The sequence below is a fragment of the Thalassophryne amazonica genome, chromosome 8, assembly GCF_902500255.1.
Source record: "Thalassophryne amazonica chromosome 8, fThaAma1.1, whole genome shotgun sequence".
Taxonomy (NCBI): Eukaryota; Metazoa; Chordata; class Actinopteri; order Batrachoidiformes; family Batrachoididae; genus Thalassophryne; species Thalassophryne amazonica.
The window spans coordinates 7,180,999-7,196,856 of record NC_047110.1 but is presented as its reverse complement, the minus strand read 5'-3'; the positions used below and the strand labels follow the sequence as shown (position 1 = coordinate 7,196,856).

General features: G+C 40.6%; 1 protein-coding gene across 1 annotated transcript in view; it reads right to left on the bottom strand.

Moving 5' to 3' along the window:
• Positions 1-2,272: 2,272 nt before the first annotated feature.
• Positions 2,273-15,858, bottom strand: part of LOC117515377 (homeobox protein DBX1-A-like) — a 39,811-nt gene continuing 26,225 nt past the window's right edge. The window contains exons 6-7 of the mRNA XM_034175906.1: positions 9,707-9,909; positions 2,273-3,121 (exon numbers count right to left, since the gene is read on the bottom strand). Coding sequence (XP_034031797.1) covers positions 2,828-3,121; positions 9,707-9,909 — 497 coding nt within the window. The 3' untranslated portion in view covers positions 2,273-2,827. The remainder of the gene's footprint in view (positions 3,122-9,706; positions 9,910-15,858) is intronic.

Genomic DNA, 15,858 nt, shown 5'->3' with positions numbered 1-15,858 from the left:
CCTCCAAAAGCATGTTATTGTATTATTATAATTGTTTTAATAGATTGTGACTAATAGATTGCCATTTTGTTACTGCTGGACTATGTTTGCTGTGATAGCATTTAACCCTCAGTATATTGAAATGTTTTACATGTCAAAGGTTGTATTGCAGAACCATGCCATGGATGAGGTGCAAAGAGTACAGATAAGATTGATGAGGCGAGACATTGTTTCATCGGTGCATGATGAAGAAGCAGAAACAGACTCTGAGATGGACTGTCTTATACTAACTATCAAATGATTTCATTCAGTGAACACTGGCACACTTTGGGACGGTATATGAGGTCTATTAGAAAAGTATCCGACCTTATTATTTTTTTCAAAAACCATATGGATTTGAATCACGTGTGATTACATCAGACATGCTTGAACCCTCGTGGGCAGTCTTTGAGTGAGGAGTCGTCCACCCTCTCGTCGATTTTTTCATTGTTTAGGAATGGCTCAGACTGCTGCTTTGTTTGATGAAAATTTTTTCAAAACTGTAAGGCACAACTGAGTGGACACCATTCGATAAATTCAGCTGGTTTTCGGTAAAAATTTTAACGGCTGATGAGAGATTTTGGTCTGGTAGTGTCGCCATAAGGACGGTCCACGGTGCCTGATGGCGATCTGCGCTTCGAGGCGGCAGCGTCTCCCCATTTCAAGTTGAAAACTTCCACATTTCAGGCTCTGTTGACGCAGTAAGTCCTCAGAGAACAGAGAACTTTCAGAAGTCGGCATGAGGAGTTTATTCGGACATTCCATTGTTAACGGACATTTTGTAATGAAAGAACGTGCGGGCAGAGTCGCATGTCGGGCCGGACCCGACCGCGGGGGGTCGCCACAGGAAAAACACCTCCGTTGGAAACCTTAACGGGCAAGTTGGAACATGCCCAAGCTGTTGAACAATTTCTCAGTTACTCACTTGTTGAAAGTCATCAAAAGCTGCCTGAATTTTACAAATGGTTTTCAACACGGAGGTGTTTTTCCTGTCGCGGCGCACACAGATTCGCCGAGTCGTCACGGAAATGACTCAGCGAATTTGCGCACACGTCTTTCATTAAAAAATGTCCTTACAGTGGAATGTCCGCATAAAGTCCTCATGCCGGCCTCTTCTGGATCTTCTCTGTTCTCTCACGATGTCCTGGGTGAATTAAGCCTTAAATTAGGATGTTTTCAGGTCGAAACAGGCCGACAACGGCGCCTGGAAGCGCTGCGTGACGCCCCGCTCCGTGGGAAGTCCTTACACCGACAGAAACACCCCATAATCTCTCATCAGCCGTTAAAGTTTTCACCGAAAACCAGCTTAATTTCTGGAATAGTGTCCACTCGGATATTCCTCACAGGTCCAGAAAAAATTTTGATAAAGCAACGCGCGCCGTCTTGAGCAGCGTGTGAAACAAAGGAATTCAGCCGAGAAGGCGCAACCACATCTCACTCAAGGCCTGCCCACAGGGAAATGACGTCACTTACACACGTGAAAAAACTCACGCATGCGCACGAGGGTTCAAGCATGATTGGTGTAATCACACGTCATTCAAATCCATATAGTTAAAAAAAAATAAAAGGGTCAGTTTATTATCTAATAGACCTCGTATACCAGTAAGTGGCATGAAACTAAATATTCAGGGTACTTGTCTTCAGACCTGTACTCTGTATGACCTGTACCTTAAAAGCTTTAAATAACAAAAGATCTTAAAAACTGAAACCTGTTTCCTCTGGTGTCTCATTTGTTGTCTGTATCAGAGAGTTTTTAGGTCATTTTTCCCAACAATTTATTACATCGTTGGCGGTTGTAATAAAATCCTTGGTGTTTATTTATTTGTCTGTCTGTTAGCAGGATTCCATCAAAACTACTGCACGTATTTTGACGAAATTGTCAACACAGATACACAATAGGCCATGGAAGCATGGAAGACTCCATTAGATTTTGGAGGTAACCCAGATCCGGATTCTGAATCAAGATTCACTTTATATACGCTTTGAAGGATTACGTCAAAACTTCTTCAGATTCTCACCAAATTTGCACCACAGATAGATATTAGGGCATTGAAGACTCCATTGAATTTTGGAGGTGATCCAGATCCAGATTGGTGTATTTCAGAAATCTCTGATTGGTCTTTGTTGTTTGTTTGATGGTTCTGAGGGAGACAGCCACATGTTAGTGCCCGTGATCACGTAAACTAGCACAGCTGACTCTTCTAGGATTAATCACTGACCGAGCTCCACTAGAACATCAAGCACAGACACAAACACATTTTCATGATTTATTTGAGAAAACAGAATCAGAATACAACCCTAAACTGGAAGTTGTGGTCTGAAGGTTATAAAGGAGAGTTTGTGTCTGGAGGGTCACAGGTTCGATTCTCTGCCCTTCAGCAGTCCGTTTAAAGTAGAACTGGTTTTCTTTCGTATCTACATATTAAATGTAAAATAATTCCGTGATATGTGTAGAAAATACTCCACTACTTCTTAAAAATGATTTCAACAAACACTTTACGTTTAGAGCTAGTCTGAAACAGTCGATGAAATTCAAGTACTTTGGTTATTTGTGTAGTTTTGCTGCTCTCTGAGAAATCCTGGCAAAAGAACACAACTTTTTACTGAGTGTCAACAGATTTAAGGGTTCAGATTAACTTGGTGTTTCTGCATTTTTAAATTAATTTTTGTCCCAGTGTGAAGCAAATTTTACACATTAAAGACTCTGCTTCAGAATAAAAAACAAAAACTCCATCACACCGAGTTCCAAACTCTCCGCTCTGCCTCACGCTGGTACACAAGTCCAATTCCACAAAGTTCTACTAAAGCCTCACGACACGGTGATTTCTTCTCCATCGGACTCCGGGAGCTCGGCCCGTTTGCCGTCTGAGCCGCAGGAAGCACTGTGGTGGTGGACTAGCTGTGGCGTGGCACCTTGGAGCAGAGCGCGGGTGCTGGCTGCAGTCCGGCTCAGGGTTTGGCAGTAGGCGCCCACGTCGGTGAGGTCTGGGTGCTGGTTGGTCCTGGTGGGGAGAGTCTGCTGGCGGCAGCCTCCTGTTGACAGCAGCTCCCGCTCCTTGGAGTTTCTCCATTTCATTCTCCGGTTCTGGAACCAGATCTTCACCTTCATAGGAGACAGTCCACACGCAAAGCATCACATTTGAGTTCAGACCAGAGAACTGCAGATCTTACTCACTGTTGGAGAAATGTCCAGTTTAACAACATTACGAAAAACTCCTGCCCTCCCTGTGGATACATCTGCTCTGACCAAGCTGAAATGACCCAAAATAAAAATACTTCATGTGTGCATGTACGAGACGTGATGATAGTGGTGCCCAAAGTGTTCCATAAAGGTGCAGGTTTTCTTTGCAGCTGCTGACTCCAGCAGGTGATTTCAGTGACAAACTCATCACATCTGCTCAAAGTGATGTTCATCAGTGGAATCACCTGCTAGAGTCAGCGGCTGCAAAGAAAACCTGAACCCTCTTGGTCCTTCCTGGAACACTTTGGACACCACTGGTTACATGCAGTGCATGTGGGATGATAGATGAGCAGAAGACCAACATCCCCACTGACCAAGAAGCACCTGGCAGCTCAGTGTTCTCACGTCAACAGAACGAAGCTACTATTGGAACTGGAGATCCAGAGGCTACAGCAGCACAGTACTGAGTACCGTGAACTCACGGAGCAGATCCTGGTTCAAGACAGCAGCCTTAAGGAAGTAGATGGTACCCAAACTCAGTGCTGTTCACCCAAACATGACCATCAAGTATTGCAAAGCCCTTCCGTCTCTCCGTCTGTCTGTCTGGCTGTTTCTCCATCTGTCTGTCTGTATATCTCTGATTCTGTCTGTCTGTCTCTGTCTGTCCATCTGTTTGTCTCTCCATCTGTCTGTCCGTCTGTCCATCCGTCTGTCTCTGTCTGTCCATCCGTCTGTCTCTCAGACTGTCTGTCTTTCTCTCCGACTGTGTGTCTCTCCGTCCATCCATCTGTCTGTCTCTCTCTCGTCTGTCTGTCTGTCTGTCTGTCTGTCTGTCTCTCTGTCCGTCCATCTGTCTATTTCTCCAGCCGTCTGTCTGTGGGTCATTCTTTAACTACGGGCACTATTGGCCTTGTAAATGTAATTTCCACCACACCATTGCCTTACAATATAAAGCGCCTTGGGGCAACTGTTTGTTGTGATTTGACGCTATATACATGTGCTCTGATGTCACTGTTTATCTCCATAGAAACTACCCAAACAATCTTTCATACAAACTGTTTAGGGACATGAGAGTGTTGTGGTGGAAATTACGGCAATAGTGTGGGACACCTACATTTTGTTTAAAAAAACTCACAACAGTTGTATGACACTGAATACCCCACTTATGTTTTGATTATTTTACTGATATTTTATTCAGAGATATTTTAAAACATTAGAAAAAACGTTTCTTTACCATTCATTTTTATCATTGAAGATCAAAAGTCTGGGTGTGGGACAAGCACAAAACGGCAATATTTGCATATAATGATGCTGAAAAAAGGTGAAAAAGTCATCATAGACTACTAGAACAAATTTCTTAACACACTTTCATTGTAAAGATAACTATAAAAGTGTGAAATTTCCCCTTTTTTCTGTTTTTCATACAATATGATCAAAGGACATAATAAGTGCCTGTAGTCTAAGAATCACCCCTGTATGTCTCTGAGTCTGTTCATCTGTCTTTCCGTCCATCTCTCCGTCCGTCTGTCTGTCTCTGTCTGTCCATCCGTCTGTCTGTCTCTCCATCTGTCCATCTCTCCATCCGTCTGTCTCTCAAGCTGTCCGTCTGTCTGTCTCTCAGTCTGTCTGTCTCTCTCTCCATCTGTGTGTCTCTCCGTCCGTCCGTCCATGTTCAGCATAACTCCAGTCCTGTCACTGTCAGTCTTCAAATTCACAAGGAACATTCTTGGCACACAGACCTTGGTTCAAGTTCAAAGACAGCTTGACCTATTTTAAGAGGTCAAAAGGTCACATTCAATTTCCTATTTGTATGCTCATACGGACGAGCGTATTTTAGCATTGTGTTATATTTGTATGTTACCAGTGGGCCTCTTTCTTTGAGCATATTAACAATATAAAGCTGTCAGTCAGTGGATGCAGGAGTTACTGAGTGGACCTCCCACACCTCCTATAGTCAACACTGCTGGATTTCCCAGCATGCCGTGGGAGCAGCCATTTTGCTTGAAAATGCATTTCGCTGTCAGCACTTTTCCCACAGAAGGTTTAAAGGTCGGGTGCAAAACCATTTGCTGATCATTTAAATCGTTTTTCTACTGAAGTGACTCTTTTATCTGTTTAATAAAATCAACAAGGGAAAAAAAAAAAACTACTGATGAAAGTTTGGGCAAAATGTCAGGTCTAAGATATGGAATCAAATATCTCTCTTTTTGGATAATTTTAATGACTTGACTATGAAAGTTAAAAAAGAACTTAAGTTAAAAATGCTTCCTTCTTCTAGTCAAGTCTTTATACAATGAGAAAATGTGAACACCATCCCGACTTTGTAAAAATACACATGTGTAGGTCTAAATACAGTGCCATCCAAAAGTATTCAGCCCCTTGGTATTTCACACATTTTAATTTGTTTATGTCATTTCAAATACAAAAAGTAAATCAGGCTCCCCAATATAAAAATTTCTAAAATTATGTTCCTTAAATTCAACCTCAAAGCAAATCTCTACAACTTGATATCAATTAATTAAAAATATAAAAACCCAGATGATGCATCACATAAGTAATGGGCCCCTTTGGTAAAATACCTGTAAATAATTTTATTGCCAGTTTTCTTCAGACACATCAGGTGATGGATACATGAACATTTCCAAGTCACTGAATATGTCTTGAACTTTATTTCCATCAGTTATGAAGATTAGATTAAATTAGATTAGACGTTTTGGTGAAAGAAAATCCATCTTTGCTCCACTTCATCATGAAGCTGTATAACTGGTGATACAAAATACAAAACATGCACAATTTCTCCAATCACAGCCACAGAAGGCTGTAACTTCTTCTGGGTTGTCTGGGTGTCTTGGTGGCTTTCCTCACTCTTCTCCTTATTGCACAGTCACTTAGTTTTTGAGAACTGTCTACTCCGCACAGATTTACCATAGAGTGTCTTACTGTCTGTATTTCTGCATAACTGATGTAAATAAAGTTCAAGACGTATTCAGTGACTTGGAAATGTTCATGTATCCATCCCCTGACTTGTCTGAAGAAATCTGGCAATAAAACAGATTATTTACAGGCATTAGACCAAAGGGCCCGTCTGCACCATCACATTATGTCAACATGAAATGTGCTAATTGTTTCAAGACTAATATGGGCTGCATGCTGTTTTATTGAAATCAGCCGGGTTTTTTATTGACTCTAACTTGCGTCTAGCAGCAGCTGGCAGCTATCATTACCAATGAGATTTATACATCAAGCTGATCTAAAATGAACCGTTGTACATTAAATTTACTTTATTAATGAGTCTGACCCATTTCACAAGTGACCAAATTAGATGCATCTGTATTGAGTTCTGCAATGTTTTCACCAAGAAACTCCGCCCCTCAAGGTTAAATGCCTGGATGGCCAACCTTGAGAATAAAATACCCCCAACACATATGTTTGATGATATTTATGACTTATGGTTTTGATTTATAAATCAAATTAATCCAGAAAGTTTATCTACATTAAAGTCAACTCTGTCATTTTTACAAAGTGAAAATATGAGACACATATTTTAATTTTAAAATAATGCGCTAATTCTGAAGGTTTGAAGATTAACACACAGATGCCAAAAGGCATTATGTGAAAATGAGCCTCTGCTCATCACTGATTGGTTGGTTTATTATATGTAAAAACTAACACACAAGTTACTGTAATGTGTGTCTTGGTTTTTACAAATGTGTATTTGTAAAATATGTCTTTTTTTTTCATTTGTAAAAAAAAAAGTCATTTGCAAAACTGAAAAAGTCTAATTCAGCGCAACGACCGTGTCATATTTGGGTGGGCGCTATTCACACTGCCATTCAGTAGATGGTAGTGCTCTATGCATTTTGACCCATCAAAGTTATACTCCTAAAGTTAAAGCTGCAGGTCAGGAGTTTAATAAAGTCTGCGAGCTGCTCATTCAGAAGGGGAACCGTTTCACTATGTGCAACCTCTGCATTAAAGACAACGGCCAGGACCGCTCATTTAAGACCCACCAGGATGTGGAGAAATTCATCTTTGGTCTTTGCTAATACTGTCTCCTTTTTCCTTTTCTCCACAATAAGGATTAATTACAAACCTTTGCGGTCATCTCAATGTGAGATATGGTCAGGAGCTTGTACACGTTCACAGACTTCAGACTTGTGTGACAGTAAAATAAGGCAGATATTGTTTACAGTGTATCACTGAATGACAAAATTCATTCTCTGTGTAACGGAGGCCAGCAGGTGTCGCTGTGCATATGCAGTTAGTAAACTTCACCCCCAACAGCTCAAAAGGATTCTGTGGTCACAAGGCCAGAACTCTGGGTTTTAGCCTTCTGGTTAAAGAGTCCACTCTCATGCCGGAGATCGTGAGTTCACGTCCCGAGGGGAGCGAACGGGCGGAGTCGTAACAACACAACGCAGAGTGCAGCCGCTACACCTGTTCTATACACAGCGTCACCGGTTGGGAGTTGCTAACATGTTCAACTCTGTGTTTTTGTATTTACTTTAATAGTCTGTGCTCTTTACACCCCATTTTTACATTCTCCTAATTATCTGCTAGCAGATACTATGTCTGTCTGGATACTTGTTTTAGACGTTTTCCAGATATTATTTTGCTCTTATGTTAGAACTTTTTTGTTTTGCATGCCATGAGTAACATAAAAATTATTAGTCTTAATATTAAAGGGATAAACCACGCGGTCAAGAGACAAAAACTACTTTCCTACATTAAAAAAGGAAAACTGCCAGATTGGCCTTCTTCAGGAGACCCATCCTTCAGATCTTGAACACCTTAAACTATGAAGATGCTGGGTGGGTCAGGTCTTTTACTCCTCCGATAACAGCATCAATAGCTGTGGGGTGGCAATTCTTTTGCATCGCAGTCTTGCATTTAAGGTGGAAAAGGAGATTAAAGACAAGGAAGGGCGTCATATCAGGCTACACTTCTGGGGAACAGATTGTAATTGGTTGTGTTTTGCACCCACAGTAAATGAAGCATCATTTCTTTCTGGTTTACTTGCAGATATTTATTTATTACCCGGTTCTCTTGTGGTGCTTGGAGGAGATTTTAACTGTGTGCTTGATCCTTGTGTCGATCAGTCCCCTTCTAAAGACAGGAGATCTCAGAAAAACACCACTTTACTAGATTTTTGAAATCAAACTTCTTGATGCATGGAGGACATTGAACCCTAAAGGACAAGATTTTACTTTTTTTCTCGACCCCATCAATCATTTTCTAGAATCAACTACTTCCTAGTTTCAAGGGGAATTTTGGAAAGAATGACTGAATGCACAGTTGGAAGTCAAGTCCTCTATGATTGTCACCTTCTGTCCTCCATGTAATAACCCATCTTGTAGAGATTGGTGCCTAAATCCTCATCTCACTGGTAACCCACAGTTTAGAGATGCAGAACTAGAATTTTTTTTTTCTTCCAGTAAATAGAACACCCAGTCTCACGGCATGTCGTGATTCAGCAGCACCAAATATACATTAATCTACTGGTTCCTGATATTGTCACAAAAAGTGCAAAATGTTCGTAATGGGAACACAAATTTATTCTAATACATTCCATGACAGCTGCACGACATTAAAAGTGATTTCTCTGACATGTCTCAGAGACAGAGGGGACTATATTCATCTATTCTGGAACTGCAAATACATATCGCATTCCTGGTCATGTAAAGCAAAAGAGCTCTGTGGCATTTTTAAAACTAAGATAACCAAAGACAACGGCCTCTTTCTCCAAGTTTGTATCACTCCCCTCTGTTAAATTTAAATTGCTAGATAAGTTGTTACTTTTAGCAAAAACATGTATACTATTGAGTTGGATTAAGACAAACCTGCTACTCTTCCAATGTGGTACAAAGAATTTTTTTCTGTACTTCCTCATTGGAGCATTAGTGCAGTGTTGAAAGGCAATGAGCAATTATTCCTGATCACTTGGCAACCTCTCATGGAGCAGAGAGTCGTTATTTATTCTCTAAAGGATTCTCTTACCTGAACTGGAAGCCTTCTGGACTGAATACGGGCACTGGACAGTCCCATCCAGGCTGAGCCTGGACTGAAGCTTAACGGACTCTGGCAGACTAATGAAACTTTGATGATGAGGAAACGGGGTATTTTTCATTCTTTTTTCCTTTTTGTTGTGGTTTTAATTGCATTATCTGATTTCTTTGTAGTCTCCTTTTGGTACTGGTTGATTTTTGTCCTTTTGGTTGTGTTTATGTACAGTACATGTCCTTTACTTGTTATAATGTTCACAAATTTCAATAACATTGTTATTGGAAAAAAAGATATGCACACAAATTGGATTTTTACTGGCAGTCTGAACATCAGTAATCAGGATCTCTGGGAGATGAACTCTCCACGGCTGGACGCTGCCACAAGGACTGCAAGGCAACACACAACTGTTCAGTGGCCGTTTGGGTGGAATGAACCTTCATGAATGAGTCCAACACTCTGAATCCCTGCGGGACGAGGTGAATGTTCTGTTCTGCCTTTGTGTACCTGCGAGTCTTTCAGTCCCAGCTTACTGGCCAACTTCTTCCTGTCTGGCTTGCTGATGTATTTTTGCTTCTGGAAAGTTCTCTCGAGTGCCTTCCGCTGGAGGTCTGAGAAGACAGCCCGTCGTAACATCCCCCTCCTGGGCTTCCCTCTGGGTGCCAGGGGCCATGAAAATGTTCCAGGAACAGGAACCACAGAGGAGGAGGCTGGACAGATGAAACAACATGTTTGATGAACATCTACAATATCTGAATTCACAATTAACACACACACACACACACGCGTACAGTGCATCCAGAAAGTATTCACATTTTATGTTACAGCCTTATTCCAAAATGGAGTAAATTCATTTTCCCCCTCAAAATTCTACTCACAACACCCCATAATGACAACATGAAAAAGGTTTTTTTTTTGGCAGGTTTATTAAAAAAAAAAAAAAAATCACGTACATAAGTATTCACACCCTTTGATCAATACTTTGTTGATGCACCTTTGGCAGAAAATACAGCCTCAAGTCTTCTTGAATATGATGCCACAACCTTGGGCCACCTGTCTTTGGGCAGTTTGGCTCATTCCTCTTTGCAGGTCAAGAGCACTCTGGAGTAGGTTTTCATCCAGGATGTCTCTGTACATTGCTGCATTCATCTTTCCCTCAATCCTGACGAGTCTCACAGTTTCTGCTGCTGAAAAACATCCTCACAGCATGATGCTGCCACCACCATGCTTGACTGTAGGGATGGTGCCTGGTTTCCTCCAAACATGACACCTGACATTCACACCAAAGAGTTCAATCTTTTTCTCATCACACCAGAGAATTTTGTTTCTCCTGGTCTGAGAGTCCTTCAGGTGCCTTTTGACAAAGTCCAGGTGGGCTGCCATGTGCCTGTTACTAAGGAGTGGCTTCTGTCTGGCCACTCTACCATACAGGCCTCATTGGTGGATTGCTGCAGAGATGGTTGTCCTTCTGGAAGGTTTTCGTCTCTCCACAGAGGAATGCTGGAGCTCTGACAGAGTGACCATTAGGTTCTTGATCACCTCCCTGACTAAGGCTCTTCTCCCCCGATCGCTCAGTTTAGACGGGCGTCCAGCTCCAGGAAGAGTCCTGGCAGATCTGAACTTCTTCCATTTCCAGATGATGGAGGCCACTGTGCTCATTGGGACCTTCAAAGTAGCTGAAATGTTTTTCTTCCCTTCCCAAGATTTGAGTCTCCAGACAATCCTGTCTCTGAGGTCTACAGATGATTCCTTTGACTTCATGCTTTGTTTGTGCTCTGACTGTCAACTGTGGGACCTTATATGTAGACAGGTGTGTGTCTTTCCAAATCATGTCCAATCACCTGAATTTACCCCAGGTGGACTCCAACGAAGCTGTAGCAACATCTCAGGGATGATCAGTGGAAACAGGAGACACCTGAGCTTCCTGTTGAGCTTCATGGTACAGGCTGTGAATACATGTGATTTCGTAGGGTTTTTTTTTTTTTAACTTTGAATAAATTTGCAAAAATCACATTATCATTATGGGGTATTGTGCATAGAATTTTGAGTTAAAAAATAAATTTTTGGAATATGACTGTAACATTAAATGTGGAAAAACTGAAGCGCTGTGAATACTTTTTGGATCCACCATATGCGTGTGTGTGTGTGTGTGTGTGTGTGTGTGTGTGCGCGCGCGTGTGCAGTACTGTGCAAAAATTTGGAAACGTGTAAAACACATTTAATGCATCATAAAAGCATTAAAAACAATGAAAATGTTCATAAATAAATGAAATGTATAAAAATGTCAACTTTAAATGATATCGATATGACAACTGGGTTCTATTTACATATCATTTTTCGGTATATAAGTTGCACCAGCATCTCACCAGGACATCAAAACTATTTTAAGGAAAAAGTGACTTAAAGTATGAGTGTGTTTTACAATTATTTTAATATTGCTTGATCATATTCAACTATGTTTGTGTGGTATTCTACTGGCGAGTACGCTTACAAAGAAAGCATTATTTTTTATTTATTATTATTATTAATAATAATGAATAAAACAACTCACAAATTCAGTTTTGTTGGAACTGATTTTGTGTTGACATGCCAATGGGGGGGCATATTTTTATTTATAACTCTGGGATGCTTAAAACTTTTGCACAGCATTATCTGTCTATCTATTTTATGCTGTCAGGAAATTAAAAAAAAATTTAATCACAAGCTTTGTGCTTAATTAATCTAAATTAATTGAATTAATGTCATTTACCCCCTCAAATCACAAGGCACAAACAGCATAAAAATATTACGAGCTTGCTTATGGTACACTGTGTCCCAAACAGGAAGTGCCAAATTTTAAGTCCACAGTGAAACAGTAAGTGTCAAATGTTGAACACTTCCTGGCATGGGCGGAGCTAGAGGGGAGCCCAGGGTGGCACTGGATCCCCTTGAAACCTGATTGGCCACCCCAGATAACTGACATGTCACGGCACCGCATGTCTGTTTGAAAAGACCCATTTTCAAATCAGTGACACACATTTAGTGCTAGGTCCCTCCTGTACAGTAGTTGATGCTGTGTACTACAAAAAGTTCTAATCCACCTTAGTAGAAGAAGAAAAATCTTCAAGCCGGATTTGAACCTGAACACATCGTCTAAACCACGGACTCATAAGGACACCAAGGTTATACTGGTGAGTAAACGACCATAATTTATGCCAGAAATCAGGTCCAGATTGTTAAAAGTGGCATTTCTCCTTTAATTCGGGTTGTCTTATATATATACACACACACGTGTTTCTCCGGTGATTTTAGATGAATCAAATTAGCAGACAGCAGTTGATTTGTGCTCTGTTGGCTTACAACATGTATATGTCATGGACATGAATGAGCAAAGCTCTTCAGCATCTCACCATGTCATTCAGGTCTAGGGATGGGTATTGACAAGATTTTATTGATAATGATGCCATTATCAATTCTGTTTATCAATCCGATTCCCTTATCGATACCTCTTGTGAACCTTCTGTGTACTAAAAGTAGGCTTTACAGGTTTTCTATGTCAACAACATTTTATTGAGTCTTAAAGTAAATAAATATGAAATTGGTCACTGGATCCTTAAACTTTGGACATAATAAACTCTACATGGTGGATCCTTGATCTCTGGGCATAAATAGAAATAAACAAAATCTGTAGTTTTTGTCAAAAGCATTTCCTTTCAGACATTACTTGCACAAATCTAACTCCATATCTCTGAGCTGAGCTCTTGCAGCTGTGCTGCACGTCAGGATGAAATTCGTAAAGAATGCAGGACGTCTCATTTTGGGAGGAAAAAAAACAGTTTAGTCAATTGTTGTTTATTGTCTGTATTACAGCGTTTGGAAAGAGGTGTCATTTTATTTAAAGTGGCAATTTGTTTTTAAGTTATTAATTCTGACCGGACTTTGTCTCGACAGAGAGCTGCGCAGCATTTGGAGCTGTGCCAACGGAACGGAGGATGATTTTCATATCTTGACTGCAACAAGACAGAGTCCCAGTTAGTGACTTTAATCCACACAAAAGTGACTCACAACTGACATCTTTAAATGGCTTTGAGAGGGGTTAGGAAGTGGACTTGCTGCTTCTGAAAAGCAGCGAATCAAAGAACCAATGAAGCAGTGGGTCGGCGCACTGCTTCATTGGTTCAAGCTTCAAAGTGGAGCCATTGCAGAAGCGGTTGATAACAAACCCGCTGCAAGGTCTGCAATCAACGTAGAGGGATGATCATTTTTCCGACAAACACCCCCTAAAACAGCCGCAGCTAACAGGACCGATAAGGGAATCGTTAAACACAAAGACTATTGATACCGGTGGATCGAATCATTTCGTGCCATTTCCAGTTTTTGGCTTCGTCTACCATCGGTTTGTGGCTTTTTCTCCACTGGGGAGGAATTTTTGTGCCACTTCTGGTTTGTGCCTTCGTCGATCTTGAGTGAGCTGTGCGACACTGTGCGACACTGTGCTTCACTGCGCGACACTGCGCAGAGCTTCACTCGTATAGATGTAAGATGCTCTGGCTGAATGAAGTACAGCTACTTTATTCCTCCTCTCTTCTGTATAAAAGCTCTGGACTTCACCACGGTGCTGTTGTGTTGTGAGAGCGGTGTGAAGCCGGTGAGTTACATCAGTAACACCTTATTTAATGATTGTTTCACAGCGGTTACGTTCAACAGCACAACAGTTGAGGGTTTTTTTTATTGATAAGTAAAGACAGTTAGTTCAGTTATTTGAAGAAACACAATGTAGAAGAATGTGTTTAGTTTAATAAGTCCAATAAGGACTGGAAGGACTTTTTTTTCAATAACCTGTTAATTTTGTTCTCTGAAGGACTTTTTTTTAAACAACCTCTTCATTTTGCTCTCTGAGTGACACCAGGATGATGCATTTCACCTCTCAAAAGTATTTGAACATTTGGTATTTCACACATTTTAATTGGTTTATTCCATTTCAAATACAAAATTATCTTCTCAAACTGAAAGCAAATCTCTACAACTTGATATAAATGAAATATAACTATAAAATCCATCTTCCTGATGAAGTGGTGTAGAGGAGGATTTTCTTAAAAAGAAGACCTCAAAGTTCAGCTACAATTTCACAGAAAGTACACCTGAGATGAAAGCCCAGATTTGATGTTTTAGTGAAAGAAAATTTTGTATTTCTTCATAATTGGAGGACCCTCAGTTCAAATCCCAGCCTGACCAGGAAATCACTAAGAGCCCTTGGGCAAGGTCTTTAAACCCGAGTTGCTCCTGGTGTGTAGTGGGCACCTTGCATGGCAGCAGCCTGACATCAGGGTGAATGTGAGGCATTGATGTGTAAAGCGCTTTGAGCATCTGATGCAGATGGAAAAGTGCAATATAAATACAGTCCATTTACCATTTAATTCAAATGTGTGAAATTCCAAGTGTTCCAATACTTTTGGAGGGCACAGTATCCTAACCTTACGATAAGTGCAAAATGAATGTGGTATTATTACTGTTTTGTTTAAGAATGTTTAATTTTCACTGTTGCTGCACTTTGTGTCAAATCATAGTCATATCGATAGAGATATAATATTTGGCTTCAATATTGAGATACGATAATTTGTCCATATTGTGCAGCCCTACTGTCAACTAGCTGAAAAGTCTGAAAATAAATGACATCTACTTTTAAAAATAATGCTTAAAGTGGCAGGTGGTTACGAGGACTATAGTTCAGAAGCTGAAGGCTTTTACTTATGCTAATGCTCCCTAGAAGCATTTACTGAAAATAAAGTCTGAAGGACACAAAATGAGATGGTGAGAACTTTGCAGGCAAAAAAAAAAAAAAAATGCTTAAAGTGGTGGGGGGTTACAATGGCTGTAGTTAGGAGGGTCTGGGGGCGACGCTCCCCAGAAGATGATTTTTTAGCCATGCTAATGCTCCCCAGAAGCATTTACTGAAAAAAGTATGAAGGACTAAATGACATGGTGAGATGCTGAAGAGCTTCGCTCGTTCATGTCCACGACATACATATTATTATTTTATGGTGAGGCTTAAACGTTACGTGTGTGGAACACTTTTTTATGTTGATGTGGTGATGTCTTTTCTATTTATTCTTGGTTATTTTTCTTTTTTGTTTTACATTTTTACTTGTTAATAAACTTTAAGGTATATTTTTAATTGGACACTGGGTACCTCCCATCGATTTCTATTTACTCACTATGGAGGACCGTGTTGATCTGCTCATTTGCTGGCTGTTGCCAGAGCGCCGCCATCTTGGTTAGCGTCCAACAACCAGGCATCCGTAGAAATCAATGTGGACATGATCAATGCTTTGAAGAGAGTTTCACCATAAATCTGCATTTTCTGAGCTGTTACATTTAGTCAAACTCAGTCCCACGTGTACAGCCACTATTTGTCCAAACAAAGGATCAGACCATTTATATAATCACCTTGAATGAATTTGTTGGTTGCAGTCCAGATGTTGTGAAGCAAAATAGAAAATAATGCCATCAGCCTGTCAAACACACTGTGTTTGCCACGACACAAGACACTAGTGTGACATGAAGTTAAGTTAAAGATGGGAAATAATCAGGGGTGAAAGTTAGCGCTTCACGCGCTAAAGATATTAATATTAAAAACTGCTCTTAACCTACCTGCGATGGCGCTTTTACAGAGCGCTTCT